At 37.0% G+C, this 15313-nt stretch overlaps 1 protein-coding gene across 1 annotated transcript; it reads left to right on the top strand.

Moving 5' to 3' along the window:
• Positions 1-494: 494 nt before the first annotated feature.
• On the top strand, positions 495-6011 carry LOC107459356 (histone-lysine N-methyltransferase family member SUVH9). The gene is made up of 2 exons (XM_016077581.3): positions 495-2964; positions 5088-6011. The coding sequence occupies exon 1, from the start codon at positions 529-531 to the stop codon at positions 2899-2901; it is 2373 nt and encodes a 790-aa protein (XP_015933067.1). The 5' UTR covers positions 495-528; the 3' UTR covers positions 2902-2964; positions 5088-6011.
• Positions 6012-15313: the final 9302 nt, after the last annotated feature.

Below are 15313 nucleotides of genomic sequence, written 5' to 3'. Positions count from 1 at the left end.
TAAAATTTCACTAATATATATTTTAAATACATATAATAAAATTATTATTAATAAAATATTTTAAATATTTTTTAATAAATACAAAACTAATATTTTAAAAATTAATTTGTTTTATAATCTTAACATATATCTTTAATACATCGTATTTGTTGATAACACCAATACAAGCAAGACTAGTGGCAATTAGTAATTACTGTTTACTAATAAATAAACAATTAAATATGTTGGTGGGTTTTTTTTTTTTGCAAATTCTCTTTCCTCAATAACTCCAATTCTGAGGTGAAGTGGCGACTCCAACTCCATTTGTCTCATCATCATCACTATTTCGTCACTCAGACTCTTTCCTCTTTACAACATCAAAAAAAAAAAAAATCGCCTCATAACTCATTTTCGGGTCTTCCTTCCTTCTTTCATTTCTTTCTTTCTCTTCTTCCCAAGAGAAACAAGAACTTTAATAAAATGCCTCCAATGTAGCTTCTTTCTTTCTCTAGCTTCTTTTCTTTCTCATTTCTTTTCCCGTTTCAAACGATGGATTCTCTTCTCTCACTCCAAACCCCAAGCAACAACCCACACCCTCATTCACCGCCAGGCCTCACCCCAACGCCGTTACGGTTACAACCAACACAAATGCCGTTACTAGTTCCAAAACCAGAGCCTCTCGACGATTTCTTCTTTTCTAATAATTCCCAACAACGCCCTCACTGGTTCCCTCACCAACAACAACTACAACCACCCCAACCTAACAACAACGAGTTTGAGTTACACGCGCCACCGTTCGCGTCTTCTTCTCCAGAAGAACAAGAAGACTCCGAACTCTACAACCACTTCTTCCGAGTCTCTCAGCTCTTCCGTACAGCTTTCTCTGATACTCTCTTCCAAAAGGACGCCGTTCCGGAACCCGTGACGCCACAATTACAGTCACAGTCGCACTCGAATTTTCAAGATTCTCTTTCCTATGCTTCTAGTTCCCAACCTGAACCTGAGGCTGAGGTTGAGGCAACGCCCGAAGCGGATTCACGCGCCTTGGTTCCCGTTCCGCCATCTTCGTCGTTGGTCGTCGCGGCTCCTTCGAAGCGCGTGAGCAAGAAGAAGTTGCTGGTGAGGGTCTCCAAACTCCGCCTTCACGAGCAGCTTCATTTCCGTGAGGTCGTGAGGCGAACGAGAATGATCTACGACTCGATCCGCGTTCTCTGCACCATCGAGGAAGAGAAGCGCGTCCAGGAGGAGAAAAGAGCTGCCGAGGAGAAGAGAGCTGCCGCCGTCGCTGACGTTGTTACTATTGCCGCTGATGAACCGTTCGCTGCATCTGAATCCACCATTGAATGTTCTTCCTCAGCTGAAACCACCGTCTCTGTTGCCGTGCCAGCTCCTGAATCCGCCGGGGAACAACAATCGGCGACCGACAATGGCGCCGGCAATAAACAGCCGAAAACAGTCAACAGGGGCGAAGCTGATGCCAAGATGGCGCGGCGGATGCGGCAAAGAGGGGATATTCGTGCGGCGAAGATGATGAGGTTGAAGCATCTTTGGCTGAACTGCGATAAGCGAATCGTCGGAGCGATTCCCGGTGTGTATGTTGGCGACGTGTTCCTCTTTCGGATGGAATTGTGTGTCCTTGGATTGCACGGTCAGATCCAGGCTGGCATTGATTACCTGGCAGCTTCCATGAGCCCCAACAATGAACCAATTGCAACGAGTGTCATTGTCTCCGGTGGCTACGAGGATGATATGGACGAAGGAGATGTTATAATCTACACTGGACAAGGCGGGCAGGCCACGAATTCCGTGAGGCAAGCCACACACCAGAAGTTGGAGAGTGGGAACCTGGCATTGGAGAGGAGTATGTATCATAATATTGAGGTTAGAGTGATTAGAGGGATGAAGTATGAGGGAGCCGCTGCAAAATCCGGTAAGATTTATGTCTATGATGGTTTATATAGGATTTCTGAGTGCTGGTTTGATGTTGGAAAGTCCGGTTTTGGTGTTTATAAGTATAAGCTTGTTAGGATTGAATGGCAGCCTAAGATGGGTAGTGCTATTCTTAAGGAAGCTAGGAGCATTAGGAAAAGTGGAGTGGATTTTCAACCAATGTATTGTCTTTCTGTTGATATTTCGAATAAGAAGGAGAAGGTTGCGGTTCGGCTCTTTAATGATATTGATGATAGTAAGGAGCCGCTTTGTTTTGATTATCTTCTGACAACTATTTTCCCTCCATTTGTGTTTCATCAGAGCGGGACAGCTACTGGCTGTGATTGTATTGGCGGTTGTATGGATGGATGCTTTTGCAGTATGAAGAATGGAGGCGAGTTTCCTTATAATCAGCAGGCGATCCTTGTGAGGGGGAAGCCTTTGATTTTTGAGTGTGGCCCTTTTTGCAGTTGTCCACCTCAATGTAGGAACCGTGTGTCGCAGAATGGGGTGAAGAACAAGTTGGAAGTTTTTAGGTCGAAGCAGACAGGTTGGGGAGTAAGGTCCTTGGACCTTATTCATGCTGGTGCTTTTATCTGTGAGTATTCAGGTGTTGTTTTGACTAGGGAGCAAGCACAGCTTTTGACGATGAATGGTGACTCGTTGATATATCCTAATCGGTTTTCTGAAAGGTGGGCAGAATGGGGTGATTTGTCTCAGGTAAACTTGGACTATGTGCGTCCATCTTATCCGTCAATTCCTCCTCTGGATTTTTCTCTGGATGTGTCAACAGTCCGAAACGTTGCTTGCTATATGAGCCATAGTTCAAGTCCAAATGTTATGGTTCAATTTGTTCTGTATGATCACAACAATTTGATGTTCCCTCACATTATGCTGTTTGCAATGGAGAATATCCCTCCACTGAGAGAGCTCAGCCTTGATTATGGGGTGGCTAATGAGTGGACAGGCAAGCTCTCTATATGTAATGGGTGAATTCATAAGATTCAAGCCCTTCTTTTTTTGCTGAAGTGGAGTTTCAGGCATTGTTTCACTGAGGTAAAGCCATCTTATATTGTTTAACTCGTCTGGTTTCACCATTATCTTTCATTAGATTATGTCATCTGCATATCCATTCTTGTGCAGTTTCCATTGCAAACTGTTGACTTAATATCATAATCCATATGATAGTGACTTATCGGAATATCATATTAGTATTCTGGTGTTTTCAAACACCTTGGATGTTGGAGACATTTTGCGGTGAGGGTGATGACTGACCTCACCTTGTTGTCTTTTGAGTATCTTTTTGCAGTCTGCATTGCGAAATGCAAACGCATTATGACCATGGTTGCTCACTGATATATTAACATATTATGCAGTTCATAATTACTTTCATCTGCTTTCCATGGGTGATATTTTACTGAATATCCCCTTAAAACTTGTTTCACATAGCCAAATGTCCCTTACTGAGTACTGACTTGACTTTTTCCCATTCGGTTCCTTTGCAAAATGGTTCGTGTAATTATACACTCATTTTGTGTTTTGAATTCCCATATTCATGTTGATGTGATTTTCATATCTGGTGATTTTCTGATTTGGTAATCATTCTGTGCCTAGTGTTTAATTATTGAACTTAGTTTGTTAGTAATTTGTGAAGAGCTTTACTATAATACCATTGTCTATATATATATAGTCTGTCTCTCTTCGAACATAACCCTCTTTATCATAACAAGTTTCTTAATATACATGTGTAGCCAACTAGGTTCTTATAAACCAATATTAGGCCTTTACTTGACAATTGAAGCTCCTAGAAAATTCATTGCTTGATACAACTCAGACTTGGATATTACAATTAACCATCAAACTAGGAATTGGAGTCAAACCTAACTTAGCATTCTATAAATACAACAAACTAAGCTTTTCCTGCCAGGAAAGGTTGGGTACATTTGTGTTTGTAACAGGACCTATTCATACTGAAAAAATGCTTGAATGGACCACTAACTATTATTCCTTTTCAATGCAATGCTAGTAGAAATTGCTTTGATAAAGACATTCTCCTTGGAAAGATGCCATTGTGAATCAATTCTCTTAAAAATTTAAATTGATTAGTAGAAATGCATGCCCAACGTAAAAATATAGCCGAACCCCCCATGACATGAGTAGAAATGCATGCAAGCCACTGCAAAAGAGTCTTTGGGCTTTGGTGTCCAAGCAGGCCCCAAGCCATACTTAATAGGTGGTTTCTCTTCTAGTGGCGCAACGTAAATGTGGTCGTTGGTGGCATCCTTCTCAAAGATACAAATGAATGAAATAGAAAAAAAAAAGTAGAAGAATGGACTTATTCTACCTTAGCATGCCTTCGTTACAAATCTTGGCACCTTTATGAACTTTTCAAAAGCCTAAGTTAACACTTTGTAAAAAACATATATCTTGTGCTTGTGTTTTTTACTTTTCAAAGTTGGATTCAAATTAAAAAGTTTCATATAAATTTATATATTAATGAATATCCAAATATATTCTTATTCTTTATTATATTTATGTCTATTATAATTATTTTAAATTTTAAAAGTGATTTCACCAAACACTATTGTTGTAACTTACGCTTTTTAAAAACTACTTTTATTTTGTTTTAGCAAACATAACTCTTATGACTTTTGAAAAACCAAAAAAGATAGGCAACTTTCAATTTCACTCTTTTAGATTCATTGAAACATTCATGTATTTAGGCGTTTTGAAAAAGGGACTATTAAAACACAGTATTCTACTTTTTAGGGTAACAATAGTTTGACCATGTCTACCGAACTTTATGCACAAGTGAATAAGTTCTGCATCCTTCTCTTCCATTAGGTTCTATTATTGAGCTCTACACACATAGGAACTCCGGATCCTGGGTTGTTATTTTCATATATTTGGTAGGTCAATGTACTTAAAAATGAATAAAAAGGGTTTAAGTAGGTTTAATCATTGGATAATCCAGCAACCCAACTTAACTCTGAAATGGATAATTTATAAAATTGTCAGGTAGCTGGGTCGGTTTATTGTTTTTAACATTGTTCATAATATTGTATCTATTTGTCTCTGACTTTTGTGTTTAATTGACTAACCGAGTTTAGATTGCACATGTACTTTGCACTAGGCTTAGTAATAGATACTCACTGACTCATTCTTGTATTTGTTTGCAGACTTAGCTTGATTTTCAGAAGGGTTCAACGTACTCAGATTTTGTGGAACCATTGGAGTGCCTGCTTATGAACCCTTAGGGTACCGTAAATCGCGTAATAGCTATATTACATAATCGTTTTATCCAACTTCTGTTGGCCAATTCATGGCCTTTTCTGCATGGTGAAGATCAGGAAATAGTGTTCCTCTCCTCAACTGGAACAAATCTGAAAATATACTCAGTTGTTGCTGCCATCATTTGTTCTTCGATACCTGGTTTCTGGCAAAATATTTGCAAATCTTGTCACCACCAATTCTAGGAAGTAGCCCGGCTTCGCTAACCTGTTTTTGTCATTGTATATAATGTAAGTTCAAAGCTAGTACAGGGATGATACTTGTGGTTGGCAATGATGGATGGATAGAATGCAGCAAATCTAATTAGTTTTGGAAACAAAATGTGTTAGCAAACTTGGTATCTATCATCATAGGCTCTGGGTATTTTTGGCCCATAGAATATACTTTAGATATTTGGCTCATTTTTTTTTAATATGGAGAGTATGTTGGTGTTTTGAATGGGAATAGGCGTTTTTTTTGTGTATTTGCATGTTGGTGGACGTGTCAGATGTGCAGTATCAACACGTGAGGGGTGTGCTAATGCAGCACATGAAGGGCAAGCTGGCAATACGTGAAGGGCGTGTTACTGACATGACAACGTGTGATTCGAGGCACCCTTAACCAGTGATGGATTCAGAAAGTTTTGATAGTGGGGGCAAAATATATGTAACATAATAATTTAGGTTTAGCTAATATGTGTCTTAAAATACACATGACAAACTTACTATTAGTAAAATATTTTAAATTTTTTATTTAATAATTGTAAAATAAATACATTAAAAACTTAAATTTTTTGTATTTTCAACAAAAATATTTTTAATTTGTAATCTTAATATGTGCTTTTAGGACACAATAAATAAACTCTAATAATTTTTATAATAAAAATATTATATTTAAAAATTAACTATAAAATTATTCATTAACCATTATGTATTTGTGTATAAATATATTTATTGTTTAATTCATTTTCAAAATATTTTTGTATTTCAATATATATTCTATACGGGTAGTTACTTTTTATGTACATATAGCATAATTATTGTTATAATTATATTTTGTTATTATAAAATATGATTAGTCTTCAAAATATATAATTTATAAATTAAAACACTAAAATAATAATTTAAAAAACTAATTTTAAAAAAATGATAAATAATATTTTTTGAGTTCACTTCTAAGAAAGAACATCAATCTTATTTAAATTGAAAATTGATCATTCTAATAAACATCTAATATAAAATTCTTAAACTGACTATTAAATACCAAAAATTAAATAAAAAATTATTGTGAGGTCAAATTCAATAATTTAATGGGGGCAAATAAATATTATTATCATATGCTACTCAAAAAATTTTCAAATTGTAGTGGGGGCGCTTGCCCCCACAACATAATATATAGATCCGTCCCTGCCCTTAACACGTGTTGACGTGGCAACGTCTGATTTGAGGGCACTTCCAACACGTGGGGGGAGTGTTGATGACGTGTCGAAGTGTGATTGGAGGGCAGCTTCAACACGTGCGGTACATATTGCCGACGTGTCACTGTGATTCCATGGCGATGCAACACGTGGTATGCGTGTTGAGTGCTCTGCCTATATAAAGCCAAGCTCAGTACCATGTCATTGCGAAGAAAAGAGTTGTTTGAGTGTATTTCTGGTGTGATTGAGGATACCGCAAACTTGGTAGTGGATTGCAACAGTGAGATTATACGAAATATTCATGAGGGAGTGAGGTTTGTGTGTCAGAATCCGTTTTTGTTTGTGGTTTCATGCACCATGACGTTCATGGTGTTTCAGAACGGCCTCTGTCAAAATATGGAGAACGGTATGTTGAGGAGAGTGAGTAGTATTTTGTACCGGAATCCCATTATAGTTTTTGGTGGTCTAATATAGTTTGATATTATGCTGATCATTGATGAAGCCAGTATGCAAAATATGTTCCAAATTCACCGGTAAACTCAGGTACGACAGCCACAGATTAAGCTGTATTTTGAGTTTCAGAACGTAGAAGCAGATGGGATTCAAAATGATTTAGATGTAGAGGATGATAGAGCTGTAGTGTACGAAGGAATAAACGGTGACAACAAAGAGGACTTCGAAGCCACTTGTGAAGCCGACAACAAAGATGAGAATGGTAATATGGGAATTGAGGCTGCATCGGAGATTGTAATGGTTCCTCCCGCAGTTAGTCAATCGATGGACATTCCGCCTTGTATGCATAACTTGGACCTTGATGCCATGCATGCATTGGAATTTTCCAAATATGCAAATATAGGTATGTAATGAGTGAATAATACATTTGTCTTCATTTATATTTTGGATGGATCAAGCAATAACGATTTCTGTTTTGTGTAGGTGTTGTTGATCCTGAGGACGGGGAGCTTAGGATCGGAATGGAATATAGTTCTAGAAAGTCTGTCGTCGCAGCAATAAGAAGTTACATTATCTCTAGAGGAGTTGACTAAAATGTTTTTGAGTTCGTGCCACAGGCGTTGTATGCAAAATGCAAGACGTATAGGCGTGGGTGCGACTGACTTATCCGAGGCAGCTTGATACAGAAAAAAGGTTCTTGGGAGATACGAAGATACAATGGTAGGCACACGTGTGCCATCGGAACGATTTCACAAGATCATTTCGAGTTGGACTCGGACACAGTTGTTGAGGCTATAAGGCCATTGGTTGAACCGACCTGTCCATCAAGGTCAAATCTATAATTGTGGAAGTCCAGTCAAGGTTCAACTATACCATCAGTTATCAAAAGGCTTGGTTGGCAAAGCAGAAGTCCAAAGCTAAAGTTTTCGGTGGTTGGGAGGATTTTTACTAAGCGTTGCCATAGTGGCTCTCGGTTATGGTTTAGAAGATGCTCGACTCAATTGTCCAAATAGAAACACAACCTCTGTACAACGGGAGTGAGGAGGCGGACAGTGTCAGAATACTTCACCGCGTATTTTGGAGTTTCAATTCATGCATTAGGGCGTTCAGGCATTGCAAGCTTTTAGTTCAAGTTGATGGCACACACCTTTACGGAAAATACAAAGGTACACTTCTAGTTGCTGTTGCACAATATGGGAATCAAAACATTGTGCCTATCGCTTTTGTCCTTGTGGAGGGGGAGACAGCTGATGCGTGGCACTTTTTTCTTAGGAATTTACAAAGGCATCTCGTTAGAAGAGACGGTGTGGGTATGATCTCAGACCGACATGAGTCAATCTGAACAGTAGTAAATCGTTCCGGAGGTGATTAGTAAACCCCAAGAGTATGGTGGATGTTTTGTATAAGGCACATCAATAGCAACTTCTTAAGGGCATTCAAGGTCACGCACTTGCAAAAGCTTGTTGTCAACATAGGGGATTCAAGGACAATGGAAGAGTATAACATCAATTATAAGAGGTTGGAAGAGCGAGGCGAGGCATATGCCCGGTGGTGCGATGCCATTGGACTTAGACATTGGGTATTGGCATTTGACGAGGGACATCGATGGGGTCATATGACAATGAACCTTGTCGAGTGCATTAATTTACTGTTGAAGGGTGCCTGAAACCTCCCTGTGTTGGCGCTCGTCCGAGCAATATATTATCGGTTAAACGAATTATTTACGTGGAAGAGTGCCAAGACTCACGAACGCAAGCATGTTGGATTTACTTACTCTATATTTGCACAACAGCGGATTGAAGCAAATATGCAACGGGTTGGGAACATAGTTGTGCACCGATTTGATAGACAAAATGAAGTGTTTGAGGTGCGTAAAATGCCTACTGAAAAGGTGTTGGTAGTTGATCTTGCGCGACAGACGTGTGATGTGGGAACTTTTAGGCAGAACGACTATCATATTGCCATGTTATTGCTTGCTATGCTAACCAGCATCTCGATTGGCAGTTGTATGTGCATGATGTGTACAAGATGACAGAATTTCGTAAGGTGTATAGATTATTTGAGTTCATACCTTTAGGCAATCCAGAGACATGGCCTGCTTTTTAGGGACCCACATTGGTCACTAATCCCGCCTTGAGGCAAACATTGAAAAGTCGTCCTAAATTGACCCGATACCTAAATAAGATGGACTCACACGACATGCGTGGTCCTCGGATATGCCGTCTCTGTGGTAGACAAGGTCATAGTCGGAGTCGATGTCCTTAGTGTGCTCGACCGAGTGGTGCTGGTGACGATGGTAGTCCTTAAATCTTTGTTGGTCTTTTTGTTTTGTATGTTTAGGTTAATTTTATCAGTTACTGTTTTTGATGTTCGTCGTGTTTGTATTTTTAAATTAGGGTTAATCCATTAATATTTTTCATGTTCGCCGTGTTTGTATTGTTAGGTTAATATTATCATTTAATGTTTTTGTGAGCTAAACATACAAAACATTAACTAAAAATAACATTAACTTAATTTTGAAACCATAATTTAAAATTCAAATAGGTAAACATATAAACGATTAACTATGAATTACATTAACTTAATTCTTAAAATTAAACTTAATTACTAAATTCCTACTCACTTCTTTCGAATTGTCTAGTTCAGTCCTTTGCCCATTATGCCTTGACCAAACTGCGACGGAGTAAGCGTATCAGGTGGATTTTGCTTCGTCCGTAGGTCATACGGATGACCCTGAATTGAATCATCGACAGCCGGAGTGGTCGATCCACCTGCTTCTGTCAGAGCAGATGCACTGAGGTTGTACTCATTAGCAACCTTGAATTCCATATGCGGCTCGATAAAATCACTATCACAGGACGCCTGCCTTGAAGTGTGATCAAAAGCATGCCTCCGCATACCAGAGTCCATATCGACTGATGCCCGATGTGGATGAGCCAACTCTGACGATGAAGGTATAGTGGGAAAATCTGGACAACCACCCAAACCAGGGTTGACCTATTGCTGTATCTGGTTATCCCCAAGACTATCAACGGGAATCTGCAATGGGATCAACAGGAAGTCAACCCATTCTTGTCCGGGTTGAATGTGATATGTGGGCTGATTATGCTGGCTGGACTGACCCTGCTGGCCGTGTTGAGAGTGCCGACTGTGCTGAGAGTGCTGACTGTGCCCACTATCTGACTGTGAGGTTTGTGATAACTGGCCTTGCCATGGTCGCCGGACTGACTGTGATGGCTATACTGACTGAGGTGACTATGCTGGCTACCATGATTGTGGTCTACTGGCTGTGGTACATAATAAGGAAACAACTTAAACACTGCATACTGAGGTGATCCCTGAGGTGCTGGTGGCTGATATGGATGCGAAGGAACGTACTCCGACAATCTCAACAGAGGTCCTATGAGCCCACGTACCAATCCTTGAACTCCGCCGACGGTCTAAAGTCCTAAGTCGGAAGGGGATGCAGATCCCGTAATCGAGTGTTACGGCAGTTGTCCCATTCCTCTATCCATCCCGCATGTAAAACTTTCCAGTCATAAAGTTGCACTCCGCGAAGAGTGATGCAATGCTCTGCCGGTAGAATGTCTCTTGCTACTGCCGGGGTGAGTTGTGCATACCCAAACTGACGCATCACTTAGTTCGCATGGTGCCATTCTACACACTCGAACGACAATAATGGAGCAACGGTGTCACACACCTCAAGGTGTCCATGTAGCTCGTCGAGTATGATCACTCCTTCGTACGACTGCCACACAAACTGCAACATGTTATTAGAAAATTAGAACCCTGACATGAATGTTGGATGTTAACACACACAAAGCAAAAATATTTACCTCTTTCATGTAGTCTATTTCTTGCCTGAATGTAGCCGTGGTCTTCGATAACCACGCGAAAATTCGTTTGAAATGGCTCCTCCTGAAACACGTAACTTTGAAAGAATTAAAAAATGTGCTGTCAAACAATAGAATACACAACTAAAATAGGAACTGTTACCTCTGAGCAACTGGTACGTCAGCCGCTAGAAGATACTGCCTCTATACGGGCATAATACACGGCATTCGCTCCCATGTCCAAATAAACAAAAGATTAAGAGGGTCATCCATCTCCTTAGTATCATAATGTGATGCACGACACAGTGCCCTGTAAAGATGCACGACACATGCTGACCCCAATTGTAAGTTTGGATCAGGTTGAAATCATAGAGCAACGGTAGATACTTCGCGTTGGCATATGCCGTCAACTTATCCGCGAATAGGGTGGAACAAAGAAAATAGAAAATTTGGCATCAAATGTATCTCTGAATAGACTCCAAAGTGTCCAATCGATCTGCATCTCTGATACGGCGAACTCATGTCAACTTTATGTAAGATTTAGAGAAACTACTCATAACGGGTTCGCAGCCGAAAATCGCGATGTTCTAGCTCTGCAGGAATTCGCCATTGCTATCTGTCCAGCCGCTCACAACCTGCCCATTAATGGGTAGGCTAAATATATAAGCTACATCTTCCAATGTCAGAGCGACCTCACCCACCGGCAATACAAAGGTGCGAGTCTCCGGCCTCCACCCTTCCACCAAAGCAGATAATAAAGGTTAAAATCCTTTAATCACCCAAATTCTAGAAACATGGTAAAATCTCATTGCTCGTAAAGCGTCTTTTACCATTAGGTTTCACGTCTCCGGCGGATCTAGTTTACGAACCATAAGATTCCTGTTAGGCTGGTACAACAAAAAATATATTATTCATTAATATATTTATAGATAAATAAAAAATAAAAAATATATCATATTATACTATTCACTTACTAGTTTAAATAATACAAATACCCGAACAAAATTTTTTTATAAATTCATAATATTTATTCATTTTTGTAAATAAAAAATATTCATTAATAATATTAACATTTAAATTATTTATTAAATCTATGCAAAAATAATCACATTATAACAAAGAATTCCAAAATTTAATGGAATCTACATTTATATTATTATTTCTCTATTTACTAATTAACAAACAAATATAAAATAAACTAATAATATACTAAAACTTATATTATTTATTAAACATAATATTTACAAACTCAATTAACATAATAATATTAAATACAAAAAAAATAATATCATTATCTCATATTAACACAAAAAATAATATTATTAATTAAAATTACAAAAATTCAAAAAATTAAATTACCAAAAAAAATTATCAACTTACATAAATGAGATGATCCAAATAATTAATAATATGTTTTTCAGGTGCTATATAATTACGTACTATTTTTAATCACTAAAAACTAATAATTTTTTTAAACACAGTACTCACACTACTAACTCTCTTCTTCTTCTTTCTTGTTATATATTTTTTCACACTACTAATATACTAACACACTACATAATGAAAATGATGTATGGAATGCGTCACGAAGAAGCTCAATTTATAGAGTTTCACTGCGTCGCTGGTTATCAGGGTGGAGGGGCTATCCCCTGTATGCAGACCGCCTGCAGCACGCTCCTGGACGTGTTGCTACAGCCTCCTTGAAAATGCGCGGAAACCCTGCAATGCTTTCAAGATTCGGAGGCAACACGCCCACCACATGTTGTCTGCCACTCATCTTAGTCTGTCACATCACCACGCTTCCGCCTCCGCATGTTGAACCTGCACTCACAAACTGGCCAAACACCCCATTCTCAATATTGAGCAAAAATACTAATAACTGTTTCATATGAAAAATAAATTTTGTAAATATTTAATCTTGAATTTTCATTTTATTTTTTTATTGATTCTGAGTTACATGTTTGTTTGATGCATTTAAATAATATCAGAATACAATATGCATGTTAAATACTGTTGTTTGCTTAAAGTTGTTTTAAACTTTAAATTGAGTATAGTGGTATTGTCAATGGTTCTTAGAAAAGATATATAATAAAATTGATAAATTAGATTTATTATAATTTAATTAAAGACTCAAGGAATAGTTGCAAAACCTTAACATGGTGCAGAAATATATTTTTATTATATCGTAGTATAGCTACTTCATTCTTGGTTTAAGTATTTTTGGTGACCAATTGCCCTTAAATTTGTATTTGTAGGTGGGAAAGTAGTTTCATGCAAACAATAATGGGGCTTGGGAGATTCTTTTAACACCAAATTTGGGTCATTATTACTCAGGGTTAAAGTAGATTGCTCCTGTCACCTGCTTTTATGACATAAATTTGTTTTTCTTTTCTTTTCAAGTTCTTCCCCTAATTTTTGTTCTATTTATTTATGAATTTTTTATTTAATAAATAAATTAATTATAATAATTATTGAAATAAATAATTTAAAAAATATTTACCGAAATAAATACTCTTTTCTTATCTCGTTTACACTGTAAACGAAATAATTTTGTACATATCTTATTTACCGTGTAAACGAGATATGTATAGTTTTTCAATTTTTATATGGAAAAGTCTAAGGGACCAGCAACTTTTGTGTTTTCTAGTCAGCACTTAACTATCAAAACAAAAGTGAGTGATCTCTCACCATTAGATGTAATCTCACACCATTAAAAACATTATTGATGGCTAATTGATGGTTACAAAACACTAAAATTGCTGGCTCCCTAGCATTCCTCTTTTTATATATATCTCGTTTATACTGTAAACGAGATATATGTATTTATAAATAATTAAATATAATTTTTGAAAATAATAAAAAATATTAATGATATCGGACCAAACTCTTAAAAATGGAATATTTTAAATAATAAGATGAACGAATTTAAATAGAATAATTCTCCACATACAAGTGATTTTCCATACAAGTCATACAAGTCATTTATAAACACGTCGTTTCACGTTTTTTTTGTACCTCTTTTTCTTCTTCTTCTTTCTCCGTGCTTCCTCTTCCTCTTCCTCTTCTTCTTCTTTCTCTGTGTCTCTTTTTCTTCTCTTCCTTCCTCTTTTTTTATTGAAATTTCTTCTCCTCTTTTCGTTTTCTCTTTCTCCTTCATCAAAATCACCAGAAAAAATGAAGAAACATTATTCAAGGTACGTTTCTTGCCTTCTCTTTCTCCTTCTTCTTCTTTTTCTTGCTACACGTTCTTCTTCCTCTTCCTGTTCTTCTTCTTTATTTACGTGCTTTTCTCTTTGTTTTCTTTCTTCGTTATTCTCGGTTTCCATTGTTTTTTGACATCAAGCTCTGAAATCGTTTTTAAAGAAGAAGAAGCAGCAGCAGAAGATGAGGAGGAAAAAGAGAAAGAGTTCTGAATTATGCATAAGGTGTACTTCAACGAATTTTGGGTGTATTTCTTAAATTCTTTGGGTGTATTTTTGTAATCCTTTGGGTGTATTTCTATAATTCTTTGGGTGTATTGATTTCAAGAAGAAATATACTATCTCTCCCTATATTGGGTGTATTTCTGTAATCGTTTGGTTTATTTCTGTAACTGTTTGGGTGTATTTTTGTAATCGTTCGGGTGTATTTCTGAAGTTCCATCATCTTCAAAACAATTTCAAAACTTGATTTCAGAAACCATGAAAATCGAACAAAACAGAAGGAGATCGAAGGCAAAGAGAGAACGCTTTTCCATACAAATCATACAAGTCATTTATATTCTCTTCTTTCTTCTTCTTCTTCTGCTTCTTCTTCTGTAACGCGCGTGTTAGGCCCAACTTGTAAGACTTGTAAACAAAAGTGACTTGTATGTGTAGCACTTCTCTTTTAAATAATAGGGAAGATAAATAGTCCATTTTAAATAATAGAAAAGATGGACTATCCATTTAAAATAAGCACCTTCATACGTTTACTTTGAAAGCACATAAGTACACCGTTAAACTGCCCACTGTTAACACGGTTACTTTTCTTTTCGATCGAATAAAAATCTTCCAACCAATCAATCAATACACGTGTTGACGTGCTTATTTTAAATAGCAGTTCATCTTATGTGAAACGTTACATTCTTACAAGTTCGGTCTAATTTAAATCATTAATATTTTTTATTATTTTTAAAAATTATATTTAATCATTTATAAATACATATATATCGTTTACACGTATATGAAAATGAAAAAAACTACACATATCTAGTTTACACTGTAAATTAAATATATGCAAAATTATCTCATTTATAATATAAACGAGATAAGAGAGAAATATTTATTTCGATAAATATTTTTAAATTATTTATTTCAGTTATTATTATAATTAATTTATTTATTAAAATAAAAAAATCCATTTATTTACTTATATATAGATGAAATATATATAGAGGAAGTTACCGGATCCT

This window comes from Arachis duranensis, chromosome 7 (assembly GCF_000817695.3).
Source record: "Arachis duranensis cultivar V14167 chromosome 7, aradu.V14167.gnm2.J7QH, whole genome shotgun sequence".
NCBI lineage: Eukaryota > Viridiplantae > Streptophyta > Magnoliopsida > Fabales > Fabaceae > Arachis > Arachis duranensis.
The sequence above is the reverse complement of the archived record's forward strand: the minus strand, read 5'-3'. Positions and strand labels throughout refer to the sequence as shown.

Coding starts and splice junctions, on each gene's coding strand:
- LOC107459356 (XM_016077581.3), top strand. CDS start 529: ATGGATTCTCTTCTCTCACTCCAAACCCCAAGCAACAACCCACACCCT.